This window comes from Marmota flaviventris, chromosome 16, assembly GCF_047511675.1.
Source record: "Marmota flaviventris isolate mMarFla1 chromosome 16, mMarFla1.hap1, whole genome shotgun sequence".
In the NCBI taxonomy this organism is placed as follows: Eukaryota; Metazoa; Chordata; class Mammalia; order Rodentia; family Sciuridae; genus Marmota; species Marmota flaviventris.
The window spans coordinates 61,511,220-61,534,372 of NC_092513.1; the positions used below are offsets into that span (position 1 = coordinate 61,511,220).

Below are 23,153 nucleotides of genomic sequence, written 5' to 3' on the forward strand. Positions count from 1 at the left end.
TGCTGAAAAAGAAGAATCTTCCACCTGAGCTCTAAGTTCCTGTTTTGTTACCTTTCTTCAGTTTGAGAGAGTTTCTCTCTGCACCACCCAGGCTGGACTCTTGGGCTCAAGCACTCCTCCTGCCTCAGCCACCCAAGAAGCTGGGACTACAGGTGCCCGCCACCATGTGTGGTGGCACTCTTCCAAGAGACAAATGATTATTACGTGTCAATAGTGACTAAGCAAGAGGGTGTAAGTAAAATTGTATTTTGTAGATAAGGGCACAAGAATAATATTTATATTAGCTAAAGTGATATATGAGATTAAAGGTTTCTATTCCATAGACCCACCCTACCTCCCAAACAAAGATTAGAATGGCAGCCTGGTCATTATCAGCTGTCCTCTCTTAATTTAACATTCTGTCTTGTGCCAAAAAGGGAGTGATTTCTTTTATCCTAAACAACTACATTATTTCTGAGGAACCTGAGGCTAGGACTATGGCTGCCTAAAGGTGACACCAATATGCTAAAGATGACACCAATACGGCTAATGTGCTAAATAAAGGCCAGGGGGAGACAGAAGTGGCTGTGGGAATGTCTGAGGATCTATGCAATTGTCTCTGTGGCTACTGTGGTGACAATGGTTATCTACTGTACTTCAGGCTGAAAGTGGCAATTTTATCCAGTACCTCAGTAGTCTGCGAGTTCCACCGCTGGCTATCACCCTGTGGATATAAGCTCAGATAAAGTGCGGGCAGCCTGGCACACCAAAATCCCTCACTTGCTGTTGTCTCAGCCACCTGCCTCACTGAGGGAAAAATCCAGCTTCCTCGGGGGTCACATGAAGCCAACACAGCTCTTTCCCTGAGATGCTATAGAAAGATCTCAAGATAACATTTTGAGGGGTGCTACATCTCAAGGGGCCATTCTCATGCCCCTCTATCTGCAGCACCCTGTCCTGGCTCACTCTGACACCCCCCGACACACACACATACATACTGCCCTTTCTGACTCCTTCTGTTCCATGCCTCCAAGTGCTTCTCAAATCTCAGATCTGACCTTCTGCCCTACGACCATGTTAGGGGACAACTTCCTTTAACTTTTGAACAAACCTGAAGACAATATCTCTTCATTTCTTAAGTCTCTGCTTCAAAATACTCCTTTCTCATTAATCCAAGTACTAGACACACCTGAGACTCTACCATTGCACTATCAGCATCTCCAGGGATAAACTCCCTTTTCAACCTATTTTTGGTACAATGCTTTAAAAAAAAAATCTTTTTAATTAGTTAGGAATTGGTCGTTTGTACAATATGGAATTGTTTTCCTTTGGTAATGATAGTGAAACTTGATTTATAAGCAAAACATTTGAAAAGGGGTATGCCTCTTGGGGGAGAGGATAGCAGAGAATATTCATTCCCTGCTGTTCAACTCTAACCTCCCTAAGCTGCAAAGTGTAGCAGGCAATCCTTTAATCAGTTTGTGACCCATTTAGATCCTCTTGACCTGAATCACCCTGGAGGCATATACATACAGCACATATTCCTTGCCAAAATAAATTCTTGGATATACCAGGAACCTTACTTTGCATAGTATATTGCATGATAGAATATCAAGGTCCACTATTCAATATCAACTGCTTTGTTTCATTTTAAACGACAGCTATCTTTCGACAGCAAATGCAAGGGGAAAAGAGCAGTGATAGCAATTCTGAATTTACATATCTGTTTATAGCTTAATTAGATGCAGGGTGTCAGGGACTGGACTATCCTCGGGAGGCCTAGAGCCAGAGTGCCTGTTACCTGTGAATCCCTTCTACTAAGAGCTCTGGGAAAGGATTTAGTGGATAAAGAATAATTAGCCTGTAATAGGTTATTCTAAAATAACTAGAAGTTAATCAGGCCACAGCTCAATTATAGTGGCAGTATTTTTGAAGACGACAGTTTAGGATGAGTTGATATTCCTATCAGAAGATTCTCTTAACATTGAGCAAGGTGATAGACACACTCCCCTGTCTGCTTGCATTTAAGGTCCTTGTTTTATGTCAGTTGCCTGGTTGGTACTGCTATAGTAAAGTTTAGATCAGATATGCGGAAAACTTTCCTGGTACCTTCATGTAAAATACAACCATTGTCCCTTATCCGTAGTTTTGTTTGCTGAAGTTTCAGTTACCCACAGTCCCACTCCAAAAATATTACCTAGAAAACCCCAGAAATAGCCAATTCTTAAATTTTAAGTAACATTTATTATAGTATAGTGTTATAATGATTCTATTTTTATCACATATTATTGTTAATCCTGTTCAGTGCATAACTTATAAGTTAAACTTCATGATAGGTATATATGTACTGTATAGGAAAAAGTAATATATTTGGGATTTGGTACTATTTGTGGATTCAGGCATCCTCACAATGCTTAGAGAGGGGAAACCAAAGTGCTGAAATGTGTCTTCCAGAACAAAATGGTGGATAGTTGTCTTTTTGGCACATCTGAGAGGGGGTAGCTCAATTGGGTAACCTTTCTATATGCCTGTGGGTCTGTACAGGACAGGCAGCATTCTTTTAAAATGCATCATGGTGTATCTCCTGAGGGGCTCTGCAGACCAAGAAGCGGTCATGCTGAAATCCGCGTTAATATTTACCTTACGGATCTTGTTTGTAAATGTCTCTGTGTCCTCTTGATGCAGTCTGGCCGCCTGCGCGAGCTGACCCTGTAGCTCTTCTATCGATACATTCTGCTCAGGTAAAACAGGGGGGCCCCTGAGCTGATTGGTGGGATAAAGGAAGGGGTTTAGTGGAAACAAGAACTCTGCCTCAGGTGACAACGCAGGACAGACATCTGCACAAGCTCGAGACAAACACAGAGAGACATGGCACACGGGGTTGCAGCAGTGGAGTGACTCTGCGGCAACTTTCCTGGGACTTTGGGGATGGGGGGATGGGGAGGAGCTGGTTGTGGGGCTCCACAGCTATCTGCATCACCTGGTGATGGATGACTCCCCTCCACCTGCCCTGCTTCAGTGGCACACACTGCCCAAGAGGAACCACACAAAGATCTACTTATTACACTTCAGGTTACAAACAGGCCAATAAATCTGTGGATTCACTTATTGTTATTTTTATTGTTAAAGTCTACCTTTAAAGTCCAAATAGGCATGAGAAAGTGGTCAGAGTCACTAATTTGAAATGAAATGTGTTTTACAGAGTCAGAAACACTGTCATACTAAAAATCTCAGGCATCATTAAAATGTAAGCAAGACATTTTACCCACTGCTTTGTGCTACTTGGAGGCAGATGATGTACAAAACTGGGAATGAGAGTGGATTGTTGCAATAAAAACACATGCCATTTTACTGGCTTGTTTTGTTGACCTTTAATTAATCTGTTACTTCTCACTGAGGACACTGCTTCTCCTAATCTGTCATGAGTAAAAATCATACCCCAAGAACAGGAAATGCAGAAAATAAAACAGCAGAGCCGTTCGCTTAGCACAAGGAATAATGCGGGGGTAGAGGGGGATGCTCTTGGAGAAAGAAGAAAGGAAGAAAAGAAAATCAGACCCACTGGGGTTTCATCAAATTTGGGATAAAAATTTGCAAGTAAGATATCTAAACTCATCCAACCCTAAGAAATTCAAGAACTTCTGAATTAACTGCTTCTTGATTTACTATTTGTTATTGCAGTTTTTTATATGTGGACTCTCTTTGAAAAGAGGCATTTCTCTACATGTGGAATTTATTCCACTGAATTCATCTCAACTAATTTTTCATTCCTAAAAGTTATATTTTCTTATTTTTAAATGTGTGATCTTATGATAGCAATTTTCCCTTTTTTTCTATATACCTGCATATTTAATAGTTCTGAACCCACTTTTTATATGGTGTCTGACAATCCTACAATCTAAAGGTCTTAGAATTCTTGCCAGCTCTTGCTGCTGATGGGTGTCTTTGTGTGTTTGAAGTTTTGCACCGTGAGTTCATCTTCAATGGGCAGTTATCTATGGGTCTCACATGCCACTTGGTTAAGAATGTGCCTCCAGACTGGCTTTGCACTTGCAGAAGCCAGCAGTAAGACTTAAGTCCCTCTCCTTGGGGATTCCTGGACCAAAGTGGTAACATCAGTTCAAAGCTTGATCCCATGTGAGAGCCAGCTGTGGTTCCCACTCCCAACCAGAGCCCATGCTGTGTAAACAAGTGTCCTGCTACCTCTCTCCTGCCCAGCAACCAGTAGGCAAATATTTCTCTTGTGAATTTCTTTCCCTGCTTGTGTTGGGCCTAAGGCTCTGTCCCTTGTTTCCATCCACCCACCTAACCCAGATATTGCTCGTTTTCAATTCTGAAATAAATTCCAACCCTTGAAGACTCCCTATTCTTGGAATTCAGCTATGTAAATAAAAGGAGTTTTATATTTTATGCAGCATTTTATTCAGCAAACACTGTGCACTTGTAATACAGGCACTGTTCAAAGCATTGGGGTTACAGTAATAGATGAAGTTGCCCAAACCCTACCCTCAGGGGTCTTCTCTTCTACCACTCAGTTGTTTTCTGCAAGAATGTTTTCAGGCAGCCTGGGCTGCTCAGCTGCTGGCTTTACTTTTTAGTTACAAATTATTCCACAAATTTAAGATGCAAAGACTCTCCGTATTTTAATGCATTAGGTGCCAGCCAAAGTTTTGGACTATTTCACATTAAAACAGATATCCTAATCAAGCTTGTTGTTCAAAAAAAACCAAAGATCTATTAATTTAGTTTCTATATATGTTGAGTATCCTTCATCCACAATGCTTGGAATCAGAAGTGTTTTGGATATTTGGGGGGGGGGGGGGATGGACTATGGAATATTTGCATATGAATAATAAAATATCTTGGAAATGGGACACAAATCTAGGCATGAAATTCATTTATGTTTTGTATATACCTTATAAACACAGATGGAAAGTAACTTTGTTCAATGTTTTTAATAAATTTGTGCATGAAACAAAGACTTCATGGTATGGAATTTTTCACTTGTAGAGTCACATGGATGCTCAGAAAGTTTTGGATTTGGGAGCATTTCATATTTCAGATTAGGGATGCTAACCCTGTATTATCCTAAACTATTAGGTTGGCTTCAATCTTAATAAATATTTAAATTATTTTTATTTTAAACAGAGAGATAGTCTCATACTTCAACATCATTTGATTAAAAATATGCTCTTCTGATTAAAACACACCTTTGAAGAGTACCGTTGAGATCCACATGTAGACTGTTGCCTGGTTAACAACAGAAACTTACTGATAAATCAGAAGTTTCATTATCCGGTATGGTCCATTTTTGCTAATGAAATATTAAAACTCCTATGGGTAGCTGCTCCTGGCTGGGATGCCAATGTCACTCCAGTGTTACAAAAACAAAATACAAACATGCCAAGGCAAGAGTTCTGGTCTAGAATGACTCCCATTGCCACGTGACTGCATATAATCACATACAACTGGGGAACATTTTCACATGACATATACATTTCCTCTAGGAAAAAATATACTTCCCTTTACCATCAATTCCCCAAAGGTTTTATTCTAAAAGTCATCCTTTGCTCACTTACCTAAGACTCTGGTTATATAACAAACAAATTCACCTTGATCTATATGGTAGTTTACTTAAACGAGTGCCATTCACACTTGTTTCCAAGGATTTCTAGACATTAATCTTGACATCATGACCACCCTTCACCCTGAGCCAGCATTCTGAGATCCAATGACATCCTTCTGCCCATAGGGGTTGAATCCCAGAATGATTCGTATTGTTAATTTCCTGAACGTCCCCAGAAAAAGTGACTTATAAATTCTTTCCACCCTTAAGAAAATGTCACCATCTCAATAAACAGAAAGAGGAATGCTATAATAACCACCAATGCTACTTGTATTTATAAGTCTACAAGATTTCCATTGCCACAACTTTGTTTCTAGTGAGAGTTCCATTTTGTCCTGGCCAGTTCTGGTACCACCTCTTTGAAAAGCAGTATATGAGGTCAATGCATGTGTACAAATACTTGGCATAAACCCCACGTAGTTTCACTGCGGCTGGTATTTCACAGCTGAGACATAAGGGATCGCAGATGTTCCGTGTGCTTGGTTGATTAAAGGATAAAAGGGAGAGCTAGGGAGAAGAGCTCTTTGAGATTTCTGACCCAGAAACTCAATCCTCTGGGCACAGGCTTGGTTTCATTTATATGTGAAATCTGACCAGTGTCCATGCTTGGCCACTTCTCATTCAGAACTATTTTTAAGGCTCCTAGCACATTCCATATGAAACGTTCTAAACACTGCGTACTCTTAACAAATGTGTCTCTCTCAGAAGACCTAATGGGAACCATGGGGTGAAGACAGGGAAGAGTTCAGGACACAGTGGGACCATCTTGCCAATATCTACTGAGATGAGCTTGTGCTTCCGAAGTTGTTTTGCTGTTGTTTAGGTTGGGTGTGGTTTTTTAACAGTTAACTTCTGCACAATTACAATAGTGGGTGGGTTAGTGTTTGTGAATTCTGACTTCAGTTCTCTCTGACTGTGGCTGTTTTGAAGAATGCTGGCCTTGAATATACCTCTTCTTTCCTAGGTCTAGTGAAGGGTGGCATCTGAACAGCCAGCCTCTAACACCAATTTGTTATCCACTGAAAAGGGCTAATGTATAAGAATGGACTTTTCCTTCTTCTCCTTCCTGGTGTTATTACTGCTAACCTGGCTAAATACCCCAACCTTCCAAAAATAACATGTCTTCTTTCCCCTGTCCTCAGATATGAAAATGCATAAGGCCAAAATCAGAAGAGAGCCATTTCACAAATGGGAGTTGAAAAACTGATTCTTTTAAAAATATTCTGTTTAAATTCAAAAAGTTGTTTCTTTTACACCATTGAAGCTGGGTGTCCTATGGGACTTCTCTCTTAAACCTCCCAGGAGCTCTGAAGGAGGTTCACCCAGGGATAGAAGTAATTGGCTTGAGGACAAAATTAGTTTTTTTTTTTAAAGGGCAATGTAACAGGGAGCAAAGACAACTGCTAGCAGTATGTCACCCAGCTTCATGTTAGCCTCATTCTGGATGAAAGTGTCCATGTTTGCAGCTGAAGTTGTAGCTCCGTGGAAGAGCGCTTCCTAGCATAAGCATGTGCAAGATCCTGAGTTTGATCTCCAAAGGGTGGGGTACAGGGGTGGAGGGTGCCCATGTTTGTCTTTTCCACAATGACTCTGGAATCTGTGTGAGTCTAACACAGAGTGGCTTCTCTCGTTGGGCTGTGCTGCTAACTGATGGGAGCTTTGTGTGCCATGTCCACGACAGCCTCATAGGAGGGAAATTGTTGGCAGTGAACTTAGGGATGTTTTCATTAAAAGGCTTTTTCTGCTTCCTGGAATTGCCCACTGTACAATTCCTTGGCACAATGTAATATTCAAGGACCAAACAAGTCTGTCAGAGTGATATCCACACCAGAGATAGGCAGCCTCAGCCACCCAGGCTTGATGAGGGATCGATGCTCAGCTCTTCTAATAAAAGGAAACACTACAATAGTATCAAAGGGATTTCAGAACACGCTTCATTAAGAAATTTAAAAAATAGAATGTGTTTGCATACTTGAGTTCTGTCTTCTGAGCAAAATGCCTTTTTGAATAAAGACATAAGAACAAAGGACACATAACTCCAAATTACCTCCATTACCCCTGCTAGGAAATGATGTTTGGGGTTTTATTTATTTATTTATGTATTATTTTTATTTTTTTAATCTGACCTACCACTATTGGGTTTTTATTTTATAATTGAAATATTTAAAATTAGAGGAAACTAGATGGGTTTCTAAAACAACCATGCCATGGCAAGGTAGCCATAATGTCACCTGAGTGAGGATGGCCAGAAATGCAGCCCAGTGGAGGTAGTAGGCTCTGTGCTGATAGGTGCCCACAGTCACAGAGAGCTCTAAAGCAGTCTTAAGAACACTGTTCTAGACCCAGTTCTGTCACCCACCCTCTTGGGCAGTTACCGGCAAGCCACTTCACTCTGAGGACCGCGTTTCCGCTCCTTCAAAGAATGAGAGAATTAGTTTGAAGATCAGATGTTCCTATCTGAACTACACTGTTTGGTGATCCTATGCCCACCAAATGGTACCACCCAGCTCTGTTCATCTACCTCTTATGCAGGTTTACTGTCCCTCAATATTCAGTTTGACTCAACTGAGTACTTTTCTCTTTCCAAAATCGCTGCTGGTTTGTAAAGCTCTGCATTGCGTGTGTGCATGTGGCACCTTATTACTGCACCAGCATTAAATAATAAGCACCCAGCAGGAGTCCAGGAGGGGATGAGCTTTCTGACAACTCACAGAGCTTACGCAACTAAGGCTGTGTGACAGACCTTGAATGACGGGGCACCTAAGAAGGAAGCCACAGTTCTCATAATTAGTCCTTCAGTGGGAAGAGGCTGCTGAGGCAGCCTGAGCTCTGATTCTGGCCCAGGAAGAGAAACAGCCAGTAGAAAAGGGGAAAGTGCTACAGTGGAAAGAGAAACTGATACCATGACCAGGGGAGCATCTGGCATTCTGCAATGCTGGGACACACTGCCCTGTCTTTAATTTTAATCCTACTTTACACTGGCACAGCATTCGGTACTTTTAAAGTACTTCCTCATTCAACAGCTCATTTGTTCGAAGAATCATCCACATATAACCATGTGAGGCAGACAAGGCATCTTTATTCCCATTTGACAGAGGCCCAGAGAAAACAGAGGCCCAGAGGTTCGCCTGAGAAATTGAGTCAGTGATGGACACATTAAGGTTAGAACCCCAGGGCTTAAGATGTCCCTCCTAGAAATAACTTAGTAGTAGAGTGTTAACTAAAGGTTGGGAAATGAGTTTTCCGGAGGTATCCATGCTGCAGACGGATCACTCAGGACATCTGAAATGTGCATAATTGTGAGTTTGTGACTGCCCAAGCAACCAGCATTCTCAGATGAAGACCCTGTGTGCAATATGAGCTAACAAAAGCATTTCCTGGGAAAGTTCCACAGTGAGGCACTGACTCCCAAAAGCCAAATGAGTTCTGCAAATATTTGGCTATTCTGTTTAACTTTTGGTATAAAATCTAGGAACATCGTATTTGCCATTTTGGAACAAGAACACTGTGAAATTGATGTACCTTATGTATGTCTAACTCTGTGTCTGAAGACTGTGTTTAGGAAATGTTAAACAAAATGACAGGTTCTGGGTACTCTGATTAGGAGGCACCAGCCATCCCTGGACAGACTGTAGAGATCTGCAGGACATGCTGAGCTTCTGGCTGTTCCCAAGGAAGCTGGCACCACTGTGTGCTTTTGTAACACCTTCAGGGGCATGTGTACCTCCCTCTAGGATGTGAACCTGGGTGCCAACTTCTTAGGTTGGGCCTGGCCTGTCCAGATAACATAAGAACGGTGGCACTACATAGACTCTTTCTGAACACTTTTTAAATTTTACTTATTTAGAGGTGATTTTCACATTCTCATGTGTCTAATCACAAGGGTAGAGATGTGACAACTCCTTTTCAGAGCCAGGGTTAGAGCTGTTTGGATTCTTCTGGGCGAGGCAGCCCTCCCCCACTATGCCCACCTCTGATAATGGTGCCAGCAGTACCCCCCACCTCATCAGCAGCACCTCTGCCTATTTCCTAACCAAACAGCCTGCCTTTCCTAGCAACCGAGCTTCACCTCTTACCCACCTCTGTTATTCAGCTGTTCCCACCTCGCCCTCACTCCTGCCTGGGAGGAGATGCTCCCATGCCTCTGAGCTAAGTGTTAGCATCCCTCTAAGGACTGAGAAATTAAAAATTTTTTCAGTATCTCCAGAGTTATGGTCCTTTTCTAATAGACAAACCTTCTGTTCCAACCCTGCCCAAAACCTGAGTGATCAGCAAAGTAACAGCCCAGGCTCACTCCTCAGGAACATCTTTCTGTTCTGGCTGGGCTATTTTTGTCTCGGAGCTTCCCTCTCACGGGACTGCAGATGACTGTGATGGCTCAACAACAATGCAGGTGTCTGTACAGGTGGCTGCAGGTTTGTGCACGTGGGTTTATCATGGCAACAGAGACAGCTGTGGATACCACACAGGTTGGGAATAGACATCCCTAATTCCCCTGAGACACTGTCCTCAGGGACCATGGAGGAGTCACATGACTCATGGGCAATGAAGGACTGAGAAAGAAAACCCTCAGGAGAGTTTCTTCCCTAAGAAAAAGCCAGCTTGGGTTCCACCCCAAGTTTCCCTGCTGTAGAATAAGAAGCCACTGAATACTCATAAATAGAGCCAGCCATGCCCGGTCACACCTCCAGGCACTCCTGGGGCCAGGAATGCAGGTCCATGGGGGGACAATACTACAGTGAGCCATCACTTCCATCTGACAATGAGCGTGGCAGGTCCAGTTGTCATTATGCACAATGAGTTTTGATTCCATATAAGTTCTACCTGGTCCCATGTCTTCCTGCCATGTTCCCTAAGGGCGCTATCCCAGATGAGAAACTGCACAGCCAGCCACATGGCAAGAGAGGAAAGTGGGATGGGGAGGGCAAGGTAGGGACTGACCTCTAGGTTGAAGCAGCTCTGGCCTCCTGCCCGGTGGCTCCCTGCATCCCCGTCAGCCCGGCGGTGCAGCTCCCGTGTGGCTCGGAGGCGAAGGCTTTCTCGGTCATCCCCTCGTTCCTGACCGAGCTGCCACTCCAGCTGGTCTCTCAGTTTGGACTGTTAGGTGCATGGGAAGGATTCATTTTTGTGTTTTTTTTTTTTTGTTTTTTGTTTTTCCAGGAGGAGGTTAAGTTTTTATTTTTAACAAAAAAAAAAAAAAAAAAAAATCAGGACAAAGGGGCGGGAGGGGCAAAGAGAACAAAAACAGGTAAGATAGACAACTGGAAAAAAACTACCAAAGAAAAGCATGAGCAGAAAAACCAGCTTCAACACAATGGCAGAGGAGAGTGAAGAGAACAGAACAAAGAATGCGGATGAGCAACAGGATGGGCCGAAACATCTGGAAAGCAAAGAATGCATGGGAGATGCAGAACACTGGTTATGAGGCGCATGCAATGGGGATGCGTGAACCACAAGTCGACTACAAGCACACTACCCATGAAGGACACAGAGGACAAGGCTCTTCCTTCCTTACGTGTGGGTCGAGCAGCAAAAGCCACAATCCGGGGCGGCAGCGGGGCCATGCACCCCAGGGCAATGCCTGGGAAAGCGGTCCTCGTAAGGCTGCTCCACTCTGCCCCTTGCCCTCGGCGGTGCGGGAGGGTGGCGGGAGCGAGCCGGCAGCGAGATTTTTTTCCATCAAAAACAGCCTTCTCTCAGAACTGGGCTCCTCTCCCCCATCCTGGCTTATCTTCCAGTGGGAGTGGGTGGGTCTGGGCTGCCTAGGGCCTCTTAGAACTGCACTGTGTCCCTTTGGTAGTAAACCCAAGGAGGGATTCGGGCGCTCGTTAGCGAGTCTGCTACTCATCCTGACTGTGACAGGAGTTGGTACTTTGGTCTTAAACTCCTCATTGCTTCTTCAGCAGGGTGGCGGGTTGTTTTTGAAACACCGAGAAAGGAGCAAGGATGGGCTGCGACGATCCCTAGCGCCTCCACTGGGCTTAGCCTTTGTGTCATGAGAGGGCCTCTAAACCACAAGCGGTGGTGCAGTTAAAAAAAAAAAAATCAAAGAGGAAAACGGAGAAACAAGGAAATAAAACAAAAAATAACAAAGGAAAATAAAAACGAAAAAAAAAAAAAAAAAGAAAGAAAGAAACCCAACCAAGAGACAGGATTTGGTTGACGCCGGAGGCTTTAGTACAATGCAGGTCTGAAATCATAACCGAGCAGCCGTGAGCAGCGCCAGCCCGAGAGCAGCAATGCCAGCGAGAAGGAGGAAGAGCAAGACGGAGCAGGGAGGCGAAGCCAGGAGCCCCCTTACCTGCAATTCTGGGACTAGCTCCTTCCCCATGTTCCCGATGGGGGAGTCCCGGGACACGGAGGTCATGGTGGAGAGGAAGCTGGAAGACTCTGTGAGGTGGGGCAAGGGTGACAGGCCATCCCCAATCCGGGTCACCTGTTCCAGAAAGGCCTGCAGCTCTTTCCTGAAAGCCTTCATCTTCACATTGATGGTCCCCAGAAGATGGGGTTCACTCTGGGCCCCCTCACCCCTCTCACCCTCACCCTGGACACCATGTGAGGCCAAGCTGCTGCCCTGCAGCCCTGAGTCATGGATAAAGCCATCAGTATCTGTGATGAGGCGCTCCACTGATCGCTCAAGCCGCTGGGCCTCATGCTTTATGGTTGCCAGGCACTCGGTGTCCTCCCGGGCCCTCAAGAGCTCTGCTGGACATGGCTCACTAGCCTCTGATGGTTTCCCACTCCCGAAGCCTGAAGTCTTCTCGAACATGTCTTCTGAGTCACTCTCACCGCCAACTGGGCCTTCCCGCTTAGGCTGGGGCAGGCGGCCCTCTTCCCCATCGCTCTCCTTCTTGCCTGTGTCGCTCTCAGCATCACTGTCCCGGGGGCTTGGGGCACGCAGCCCCAGGTGGGCAGCCAGGTCGCAGCGCTGGACATTGGACAGCAGCACCCGGTTCTCATACTGCAACTTCAGCACTTTCCCACTCAGCTCATTGATCTGCAGCCTGGCTGATTTCAGCTCCTCCTGCAAGGGAGCCCCGGCCCCAGCACCCTTACATGAGCTGTCCCCAAGCCACCCTGGCTCCTGGCGAGGCTCAAACTTGAACTTGCTCAGCTCATGGGTCAGTTGTCGGTTGTGGTCTTCGATTTCAGATATGGACCTCCTCAGCAGCTCGGCTTCCTCTTCCACAAACTGCAGGTGACGGCGGAGCTCCGTGGAGGACTCCAGGGAGTCGCCAAAGGGTGAGGTAGGAATGCTTGGCACGTGGTCCCGGCCCATTCCCTCCCGCTCATGCTGGACCCGCATGTCTTCCATCTCTGCCTTGAGGCCTCGGTTCTCCACCTCCAGCTCCACGATCTTCCGGCCCAAGATATTGGCTTCCTCCTCCACCAACTTCAGCCGCAGCTTCAGCTCTGCCTCTCTGGTGCTGGGGGGCCCCCCAGCTTCCCCCGTGGGGAGGGGACTGTCCACATCACCGTACAGGGACTTATACTTCTGGAGCTCCTGCTCCAGCTCATCCTTCTCCCTCCCAAGTTTGGCCATCTTTTTGCGCATCAGGGAAGCTTCCTCTTTGGCAAACTGGAGTTGGCACTTCAAATCGGCACTGTCATCCTGCCAGCAAAGAACAGCCCGAGAGAAGGGTTATTTGAAAATACCAAATGTTCGTGTTTTTGATGATTCCCCTCGCACCTCGCCCCCAACACACACACACACACACACACACACACACACACACACACACGCCGATCTTGCTGTCAGTGCTGTCAAGTTACATGGAGAAGGAGCCAAGACAAAGCAGTGGTGAGCCCAGGGCTTTGTGGAAGGCACCTAGGAAAGGCCCACAGAATGTTGCTTTGTCAACCAAACAAGAACTAAAGAATTAGTTTGGGGGGAAAAAAAAAACAAAACATGCACATGAAGAACATCATACAAGTTATAAATGAAGAAAGAAAATAAAAATAAACCAACACTCATTGGTAATACAGTGACCCCTCATGACGGTGAGTTGAACCTGGTTCATCCCCCCCAGCAACCACCAGAGAGACTTCAGAACCTCTCATAAGAGCCTAGTATGGCCAACAGGATTCAGGGGCCACATCCAGCCTGTGGCTTCTCACTTCATCTATAGTGCAGACCCCTTCATTCCTTGCAAGGTAGTACCTCTACAAGGTACTACCAGGATGGGGAAAGCAAGCAACCCCAAATAAGAGCCCAGCTTTCTACTGATGGGTTATATACCTGAAAGAGGGCAATTCACCTGTCCACCCTGCTGCCTCCTCTTCCTCAAGGTACCTCAGAATAACATGAGGATGAAACAATGGGATGATGGGCAAGAGGGGGCTTTGAAAGTTTTGGTGCTACATCAGTGCCAAGCACCGGTAGGGAGAACACAATGACTACTACACACCTAGACACCCCCACTACTCCCAAACTCTCACCACGCAAGGGCCAATTCAGGGCCTTTGGTTCCATTCCCCTCCCGTAAGCTGCTGTGACACAGCAGGAAATCAAATCCAGATACCTGAGGGAAGGAGCTAAATGTTGGATAGAGTGAAGTGTTTTCAAATCAGAGTAGCACAGCAGAATACCAGAGGATTCTGGAGGGCCTCCAAAGGAGGCTCTACCACTGAAGGCCTACAGTGTATGGTGGAGGTCAAGACGGCACTTTCTGGACCAAGTGCAACATCAACTCTACCTTTCCATTGTGGATCCCTGTACTTTGAAGCAGTATGAACTCTCCATCTTAGTCTTGGAAAAATTTTATATTAATCACATTTGATGAACAGGCACAATGACCAAGGGAACAATGACCCATTCCATGATTCATTCCTCTTTCACTAGCAGAAATTCCAAATTGCTGATGGGACAGAGAGGAGACAGCAGCAAAGGCTTCCCCATCACTTAGATAAACTGTCAGTAGCTCGGAGACTCATCTGCTGTCCTGGCTGCTAACCAGGATTAGGAACAAGTCAACCCTCTGGGAGAGAAGAATTAACTCTTGCAGAGCTTCACCTGCATTGCTTTCATGCTCAGAGAATAATGGCTCACTCTGCCAGATTCTGGCAGCCACTAGCCACGTGGCAGAAAGACAAAGGCATACCTTCCTTGGTGCCTCTCGGGTTTTCACCTTGCCTCCTGCCCTGATCTCTTCTCCTTCATCACAAACCCATGGAAATGGGGGAAATGATGTGCCAAGAAGACTCAGGAAAAATCCATGACCAGGCCTTCAGCCAGTGCAATGTGGAGGGCATGACCAGGAGCTCTCCCCTGTGCCGTGTGGATGATGACACTCCTAGTGTCTTCCTCAGGACCAATAATAAAACCAGCACAGCTGGACTTGGGGTTAAATATGCTGCTCAGGATACTAACTCTGGCCCCTACCATCTGGGGACCTGGGTCAATTGCACAGTCCTGGTGAACCAGTCTCCTTATGTCTAAAGCAGAATTTTCAAACTACAAGGTCACTGTAAAGGTCACCAAAATAATATACAACAAATTGTAAATGGCATTCACCTGACCCTACCCACTTTTTTCTTTGTCTGAAATGCAATTAATATTGGGAAAGAAGCTAGTGTCTCTACTTTTTTTTTCTCATTAGAAGAATGATCTATAAATGTTACATAGTCTTTGAATTCTGATTTGGTTTATATTAAGGACTTGGTTTGGTTTTGGTTAGGCTCATATAAAGAGTTTCTGTGACTAATTGGGAATAAGGCTGCTGCCCTCTCAAAACCACTGAGTAAAATGGATTATCACTGATCTTTTATTTTTTTAAAAGGCCTACATAGATCACCACATGGGCTATAAAAGACATTCATTGTGTTTCATATCAATACTGATAGAAAAGCATGGCTGCTTATTTGTTCATTCATCCACTCTTAAATATTTATTTTTCTGTACCTGAAATCAGCAGGCTATTTTTATGCAACCCCAGTTTCTTTGAACTTCTATAGTAGAACCATCAAAAGCACCTTTCCAATTTTTTGTCAGACGAAGATGTGCGAGGAACCCAAATACACCAACAGGTGACAGGTCTCTGCTGTTCACTTGAAGGAGTTGAGTTTACGGAAGGCTAAAATACATCCATGAAAATGGAGGCTGACTGTAAATACTTTATAGATGAATTCCTTTGGGAATTAAATGCAAGGACGGGAAGACAGGAGAGGTTCTCAGCCCATTCTTATCTGGAGAGATGGCATTTATCCACAGTCCAAAATTGCCTCAATGACTCCCATCTCCACCTCAGGAAATCTGGGCAGCAGGGATCATTGAAGAGAAGAGAGTGTCTTCCAGCTATAGGGACCCTCCGCTCCATCCTCTGTCCACCTCCAGTCTGGGACCTTCTCCATCTGCCAACCCCTGCAAGTCTGACTATCAGCAGCACAATCCCTGGCCCACCACCAGCCTAAACCCAGGTCAGTTAAAGCAGCAGGATGCCCTACTCAGTGTTCGATTTGGTGCAGATTACCTGAGGATTGATTAAATGTCCACAAAGTCTTCTCATTTCCTAAAGAGAGGAACTATTCACAGCAGGAACTCTAACAGATGATAAACATGCTGTCAACACCCAGGCATGCACTACGAGGCCTGCCACCAGGACAAAAGCAGAGTTATAAAGAAAGACAAGCCAAGGGAGTGAGTGTGATAGCTGGAAGGTCAGGCTCCCTCTCCGAGAGCCTGCTGGGGAGGTCTGCCTGTAGGAGAGGATCCCCCAGCCCCCAGGGAAGCTGAGCTTGGCTGGCCTGTTCTGGGTGGGGGAATCCACTCCTAATAAGATGGGAGGCGGGATACCCATCTTACTTTGTGACTGAAACTCTGCCACGACTGGTGGAGGAGTCAAGGCTGAATCCTAAACTTAATAATATCAGGCTCTGGTTTCAAGAGCCCTTTGGATAACTCCAGAAATGCAGCACAAAAGTACAAGGTGGAGTCCAACTTGCCACATAAAACTACTCCCGCTGCGGGCAGAGAAGGCAAGCATGGCAGGCGGGGTCAGACACACAGGGACCAGCACCGTCGCCACCAGCTGGAAAGGCCTTGTCAAGCAACAGAAATATATCGCTGTCAGTATATATTCTTTGGCTTGCAAGTCTGCCATCCGGCCAGCACCCCAGCAGCTGACTGCCCACGTGCCTACCTTGCGCCGGGGTGCCAGCTTCCTTTGAGTTTTGGTGGCCGACCTGCAGTTCCCAAGGCGCTCCATTCCACCATTCTGCTGAATAGAAACTCCTTGCTCAATCATCCCGCAGGCTGAGTGGGGCAACTCGACACATCCCCAGACCCCAGGGTCACTGACACATATCCAAGGAGCTACTAGCTCCTGTGGTTGACCTGCTTTACCCACAGACCAATCACCCTCTGAAGGAAAAGCTCTTTGATATCAAGAGCCAGGAAACTGAAAACATACTCTGAGCCCAGGAAGGTGTAAGCACACAGCAATGGAGCACCTTTTTAATTTCCCTGGATGAGTGGAGTTCAAGTTGAGATTTGGGGAATGAGAGAGGGTTGAAAAAGTTAATCTTTGGCATTCCTGCTGCTCACTTGGCTGGGCCCTCCTCAAATAACACCAAAGGGATCTGTGAGTTAGGAGGACACAGAAATCAGAAGGAATCATGAAGAGGGGAGCTTCCAGGGTCAGGGCTGCACCAAGGCTCTTAGTTACCCCAACTTATTGCATCTCTCTAATTACCCCTTGCTCTCAGAGTTCAGCAAACTGATACCCCAGAAACTCTTCTTTCTCCAACATCTAATACTACAGCAGCAATTTTAAAAGAAGAAGAAAGGAACCCAGTAAGACAACACTTCAGAAAAGCTAAGAAGGCTTTAAAGAACACATACTGTGTACATAGAAAGGGCTGAGGTTTTACTGTTTTTCCAGTTAGAATATTTTACTTTCCATTAGGACAATTTTTTCACCCTGCACGTTGTTTAAAAAAAAAAAAAAAAACACTTACACACAAAACAATGGCTTATGAATGACCCAACCCTCCAGTGGCTATGTTATTTTACTATGTGAATGACTCTGAAGAACAAAATACCTTCGAGAGAGTACTGCCAGACTACAGACTACACTACACCTAGTTATGCTTCACATAAAGCCAGTTTGTTCTCTTTCCTAAAGAAAGCTGCAGCTTATCAGTGCAAGAGAGAAATAAAAGGAATTAGCTACAGCCTTGAAAAGAAAATGTTCACTCCATAGAGATTTTGAATGAGTCCAAGAGTTTTGGCGGGTGATGTTTCTTTGGAGGTTTTAAAGGCAAAGCTGATGTCTGTGAGAATATTCAAAATGAGGTGGCTTCCTCTGTAGGAAATGTGACATTAGAACAAAAGCCTCAGCTTACCTGGTTAAAGGTTTTCTTCTCTTTGAACATTTCCCGACTGCCTCTTCTCTTTAGGGAACTCTGAAACAGATCCAAGCAACATTCTGTTACTGAAGGGTCACACAGCACAGCCAGCACTGGTGGGGAAGTACATGCATAGAACTATTTCCTCTAGAATCAGGAAACAACTCAAAATTAACATTTAAAATGCAATTGAATACATATGGTAAGGTGCTTTACATCCTAATTATTGTATTTGGAAATGCACTCCTCAATTATTTAGCTTTATGAGAAAGGAGGTGTTTTGGACAATTTATAACAGTGGTGAGAAGGCAAGAAGAGGAAAAAGGTAGAAGTTTCAGAGATAGATACATAGATATCGAGAGAAACTTTAATACCCAATTATGTTTTCTTTGGGCTGCTATCAAAATTAACTGATGTTTCCTGAGTGGACAGATAAAATGTGGCAGGAAGAGAAAGAAGATTGGCTCTTGTTATAAAGAAAACCTATTCTACATTACAAACTTCTTGAAAAACCCACTCCAATTCATGATTAAACCTTCATCGTAAAGATCCTATACAGCTCATAATTTATTCCTATGTTAAAGTAACCTTAACTGTGTCCTTCAATGGTCTGGGTCCCTAGCTAGTTTTCTATATAGTAGCCTCTTGCACCAAGAATCTAATGGCATTGGTTCCAGTACCCCCTCCCCCATTCAAGGATACCAAAAGACTCAGATGCTCAAGTCCTTAACAGAATGATGTAGTAGTACCTATATATAATCTATGCATAGCCTCCATATATTTTACATCACCTCTAAAAGACTTATAATACCTGAACAATGAAAATGCTATGTAAATAGCTGTTTGATAGTATCAGGTAGTAATGACAAGAGAAATGTCTGTATGTATTTGGTACTAATGCATTTTTTTTTTCAATGTTTTCAACTCATGGTCGGTTGAATCCAAGGGTGCTGAATTCTCACACACAGAGGGTTGAATGTCTAGTGAAAGCACTGCAGCCATGGCTGTTTGGTGCCACTACAGGTGCATCTTTGCCCATGCCAAGCAGGAAATTGCAAACAAGTATGAAATATAAACATGAGTTTGAATAAAAGGGCTAAGGGATGCCTGAAACAGACCAACAGGGAGCTAGCACTCTTCCTGCTAAGATGAAGCATGAAGACAAAAAGAAAGAATGGAAGAAGAAAAGCATCCTAGAGGAATACAAGATGATTTGTGGTCTCTTAATTTGAAGAGATTAAGTTGATCCTAAGGAAAGTTGAAAACAAGCAGCAGGGGAAGGGAAGCCCTGCTCACCAGCACTCAGATCCCAGCAAGCCTCTCAGAGAGCTCATCCCCATCCCCCTTCACTTCCCTCTCAGCTTAGCTCCAACCCTGAAGCACCACCTGGGTTCTTCTGAACCCCAACTGAAGATGGGCTCTGAGCATGACTTTTGATTTTGTATTTCTGCTGTCATACCACATCCCAAGTTTGAAAGGAGGCTCTGATGTAAGTCACTTACATTGTGGTTAGAACTCAGATTCATGGGCTGGGGACATAGCTCAGTTGGTAGAATGCTTGCCTCGCATGCACAAGGCTCTGGGTTCAATCCCCAGGCACCACCGAAACAAACAAACAAACAACAAAAAAAAAAACCTCAAATTCCTTCATCAGTGCTATTTACATCATATGTCTCACTCTCAGAATGCCAGGCTTTTGCCACTCATTGGAGGGATTTTAGATTAAGAAGCAATTAAAATTCTAGCTGTCCCCTAACCTCCAGGAAGCTGGAGACCTAGAGAAGAAAAAGGTAACTGAGAGAAGGACCTGCAGGAAGGGAAAAAGGCCATGGAACCAGTCTGGGTTGCCTGGCAGGCTCTCCCTGGTTACCAAGGGGGGTGGAGGAACCATCTTTAAATCCTGGCTGCAGAATAGGCTTGAAATATTTCCTTTTGTCTTTTTGGTAAAAGCAGGGTCAAACTACAAAGAGAACCAGTCTCCTGCAAAAGGTAGTTTAATCCTGCCTTAAGACAGACCAGAGATTATCCCATCCCACTTATTAAGTGGGCTTTCCAAGATTTTCATCTTCACACTGAAGTTAAGATCAGCTTTTCTTTGAATGAGCTGAGGGAGAAGAATATTTCTGATGACTGAAGACAGAGAAGAGTTAGAAAAAAGAAGCAGGGAGAAAAACTGTTCCCTAGGGTTTCACATGAGTGATTTAAATCTGGGTCTGTAATGACAATCGAGGCCCTCAGTATGTGCTGTCCACAAGCCACCTTGTTTCACAACATTCTCCCAATGAACAGAAGAGAGGTTCTGTATGCACTGGAAGAAAACCAAAGATATGCACATGAAGTAAAAGCTAGAAATGGAGACAAAAGATTTAGCATCAAATGGGTTGCCACATTTGATGCTAGAGACAGGATCACATTCTGAGTGAGGCATCCTGTGGGGGAGGGAATGAAGAAAGGGAGACCGAGGGTGGGTTCTTCCAGCCCCTCCTGATGTGTCTTGCTCCTTTGTGGATGGGCTGTAAACTATAACCCTGAGTCCTTTCTAGTAAACCACAGAATACGCTGGGAGTCGTGAGACCCCTGACACACATCCCATTCACAACAGTAAGTAGAGTGGAAGAAATTGCAAGAATTTAAGTTCACCAGGAATTTTTAGGAACCCTATGAAGGAAATTTAAAAAAAAACAAAAAACTTTGTGATTGATAGAAAGTAATGTTTGCAATGGGAAGGTTAGAAAGTAATGTTTGCAATGGGAAGGCTTTATGTTATAAAGATATTATATTTTTCTTCCAAATCATTTTAAAAGAATGCTCTCATTTTAACCAAATTCCACTCTGTCTCCCAGTATGTAAGATGAATGCATATAATATGTACTCTGTCACACATATGTTCGCATATATAATATGTATGCGTGTAATAAGCAACATCTTTATACAAATATGAATATGTACCTTTTCAAACAAAATGTGTTTGTGAGGGTAGTAAGAGTTTGGAAGAACTTGACAAAAAGATTCAAAAATTCATCTAGAACAAGGGTTTGCAAACCGTAGCCCTGGGGATAAATTAACCCACAGCCTGTTTTGTAAACAATATTTTAATAGAAGACAGCCTCCTTTATTATTGTCCACACCTGCTCTGCACCAGAGCTGAGCACTAGTGTCAGCCCATTATGGCCTGCAAAGTCTAAAATGTTTACCACCTAGCCCTTTGCAGAGAAAGCTTGCTGAAGCTGATATAGACAAATAAATTGGTGAAAATAGCCAAGGATACTTTGAAAAGGAAGAATAATGACAGTTGGCTTATACTAGTCAACATAGAAATAAAATATCATAGTTTGGTGCTGGAACAAAGATACACAGATTAATGGAATAAAACAAAAAGCTCAGAAATAGCTTTGAGAGGATATGAGATTTTAACAGTCCAAACAGGTAGCATTTTAAACCAGCATTTTACACTATTCTTTTAAAAGAATGGGGTATGTTGGTGGAATAATTATACAAAACTTTAGATAAGAAAATACTCATACTACATATCAAAATTAATTCAATTACAAATTTAGAAGTAAAAAAATTATAAAAGAACCAGGAAAAAATAAATTTCTATTTATTCTTGAGGCATGGCCTTTACAGACATAAAAACAAAAGAAACATCCATGGAAAAAGACTAGTAGATTGTTAAACATTTTTAACTTTCTTTATATATCAAAAGAAAACATTATGAATATTTAAAGGCAAACTGGAAAAAGAATTCTCTCACCCACAACACACAAAAGAGTAATATTTTGCAAGCAACAGGAGACCCATCTTCATGGGAAAATAAACAAATGGCCCCAAAATACAACTATTAGCAATTCAAACAAGATACCATGTTTTTTTTTTCACTTAAAGATTTACAGAATCAAAAAAGTAGGGTACCCAGGGTAAGCAAGCACCCTCAGAGGTGGCATTTCCATGCAGATGAACAGGTGTGGGAAGCTAGGCAGGGTTCTGAAGCAATCCTACCTTACAGAGGACATGTCTTAACATGGTAATCCCACCTCTGGAAGGCACCCTGAGGACACATGCAGGATCCCATGCAAGATTTACAGGTTAGAATGCTTTTCAACAGCACCTTTTGTGACAGTGAGTGAAGACGCTGGGGTGTTACAAGGATCTTTTTTCCTCTTATTGTGTATATTTAGGGCAGACAACACGATGGCTTGATTGTCTTATCTTGACATGAATGTACATATTGAAGTGATTATTACCAAGCAAGTCAACATACCCATCATCATCTCTTGGAAAATTACCAGGATACAATACAGCATTGTTAACCCCAGTCCTCATGTCGCAAGTTAGGTCTCTACACACAATGATGCTTTTCAAAGAATATTGAAAGATATGAGAAATGCTCACAATACATTAAAAAGAAAATGTTGGTGACAAATAGCACATGTTTTTATCTTAATAAGGATAAAATGTTTCACAGGTGTATGTTAGGAAACTGAGCTGGAGGAAAATGCACCAAAATATTAAGTAAGGATCATCTTCAAGTGACAGAATTATGGGGAATTTTAATTCCTTTTTTGGTGGCTTTTCATAGTCCCCAAATTATCTACAGTGTGTGATATGTCCTTTAAGACAACAGAGAAGTGGGGTTGGAAGTACAGATAGAGGGTACAGCACGTACTAAGCAATATGCAAAGGCCCTGGCTCAATCCCCAGCACCTAAATAAATCGGGGGGGGGGGGTGTCATAAAATTAATACAATTTTTATCTTGAAGATATCAGAAAATAGAAACTATCATTGATCTCCTGTGTTATTAGCCTGGTCCTTCAGGTATAACCTATAGGTTTATGGTTGGTTAGAAAGTCTGCTGTCATGTATACCTAATTAGAATATATAAATTAATTAATTTTTTAAAAATGCATTCTGCTGTCATATATAACTAACTAGAATAAATAAATAAATATTTTTTTAAAAAAAAGGGGGAAAAAAAGACCAGGAAGTGCCCTGAGGGCTGAGCAAATGGGCCAGGTACCCCTCTGCGTTGCAGGTCTCCAAGCATATGGTCCCCTGGCCAAGAGCCAGGTGGTCATGAGTGACAACTGCCATGCCTCCAGCAAGGTCCACATGCCTAGAGTCATCCAAAGCCTGTCCAGCACAGAGCACTGACAGCCAAGGACTGGGTGGAGGAGGGTATAGATGCTGGGTTTAGGGACCCTG

General features: G+C 43.7%; 1 protein-coding gene across 2 annotated transcripts in view; it reads right to left on the reverse strand.

Annotated features, from left to right (window-relative positions):
• The window catches only part of Mtcl1 (microtubule crosslinking factor 1), a 125,718-nt gene that overhangs the window by 36,220 nt on the left and 66,345 nt on the right, over window positions 1-23,153 (reverse strand). Inside the window, exons 4-7 of one of the 2 annotated variants that reach the window (XM_071602469.1) lie at window positions 17,948-18,007; window positions 11,907-13,217; window positions 10,547-10,702; window positions 2,620-2,742 (exon numbers count right to left, since the gene is read on the reverse strand). In XM_071602469.1, coding sequence (XP_071458570.1) covers window positions 2,620-2,742; window positions 10,547-10,702; window positions 11,907-13,217; window positions 17,948-18,007 — 1,650 coding nt within the window. The remainder of the gene's footprint in view (window positions 1-2,619; window positions 2,743-10,546; window positions 10,703-11,906; window positions 13,218-17,947; window positions 18,008-23,153) is intronic. The other variant, XM_027922904.2, reaches the window with a different exon arrangement.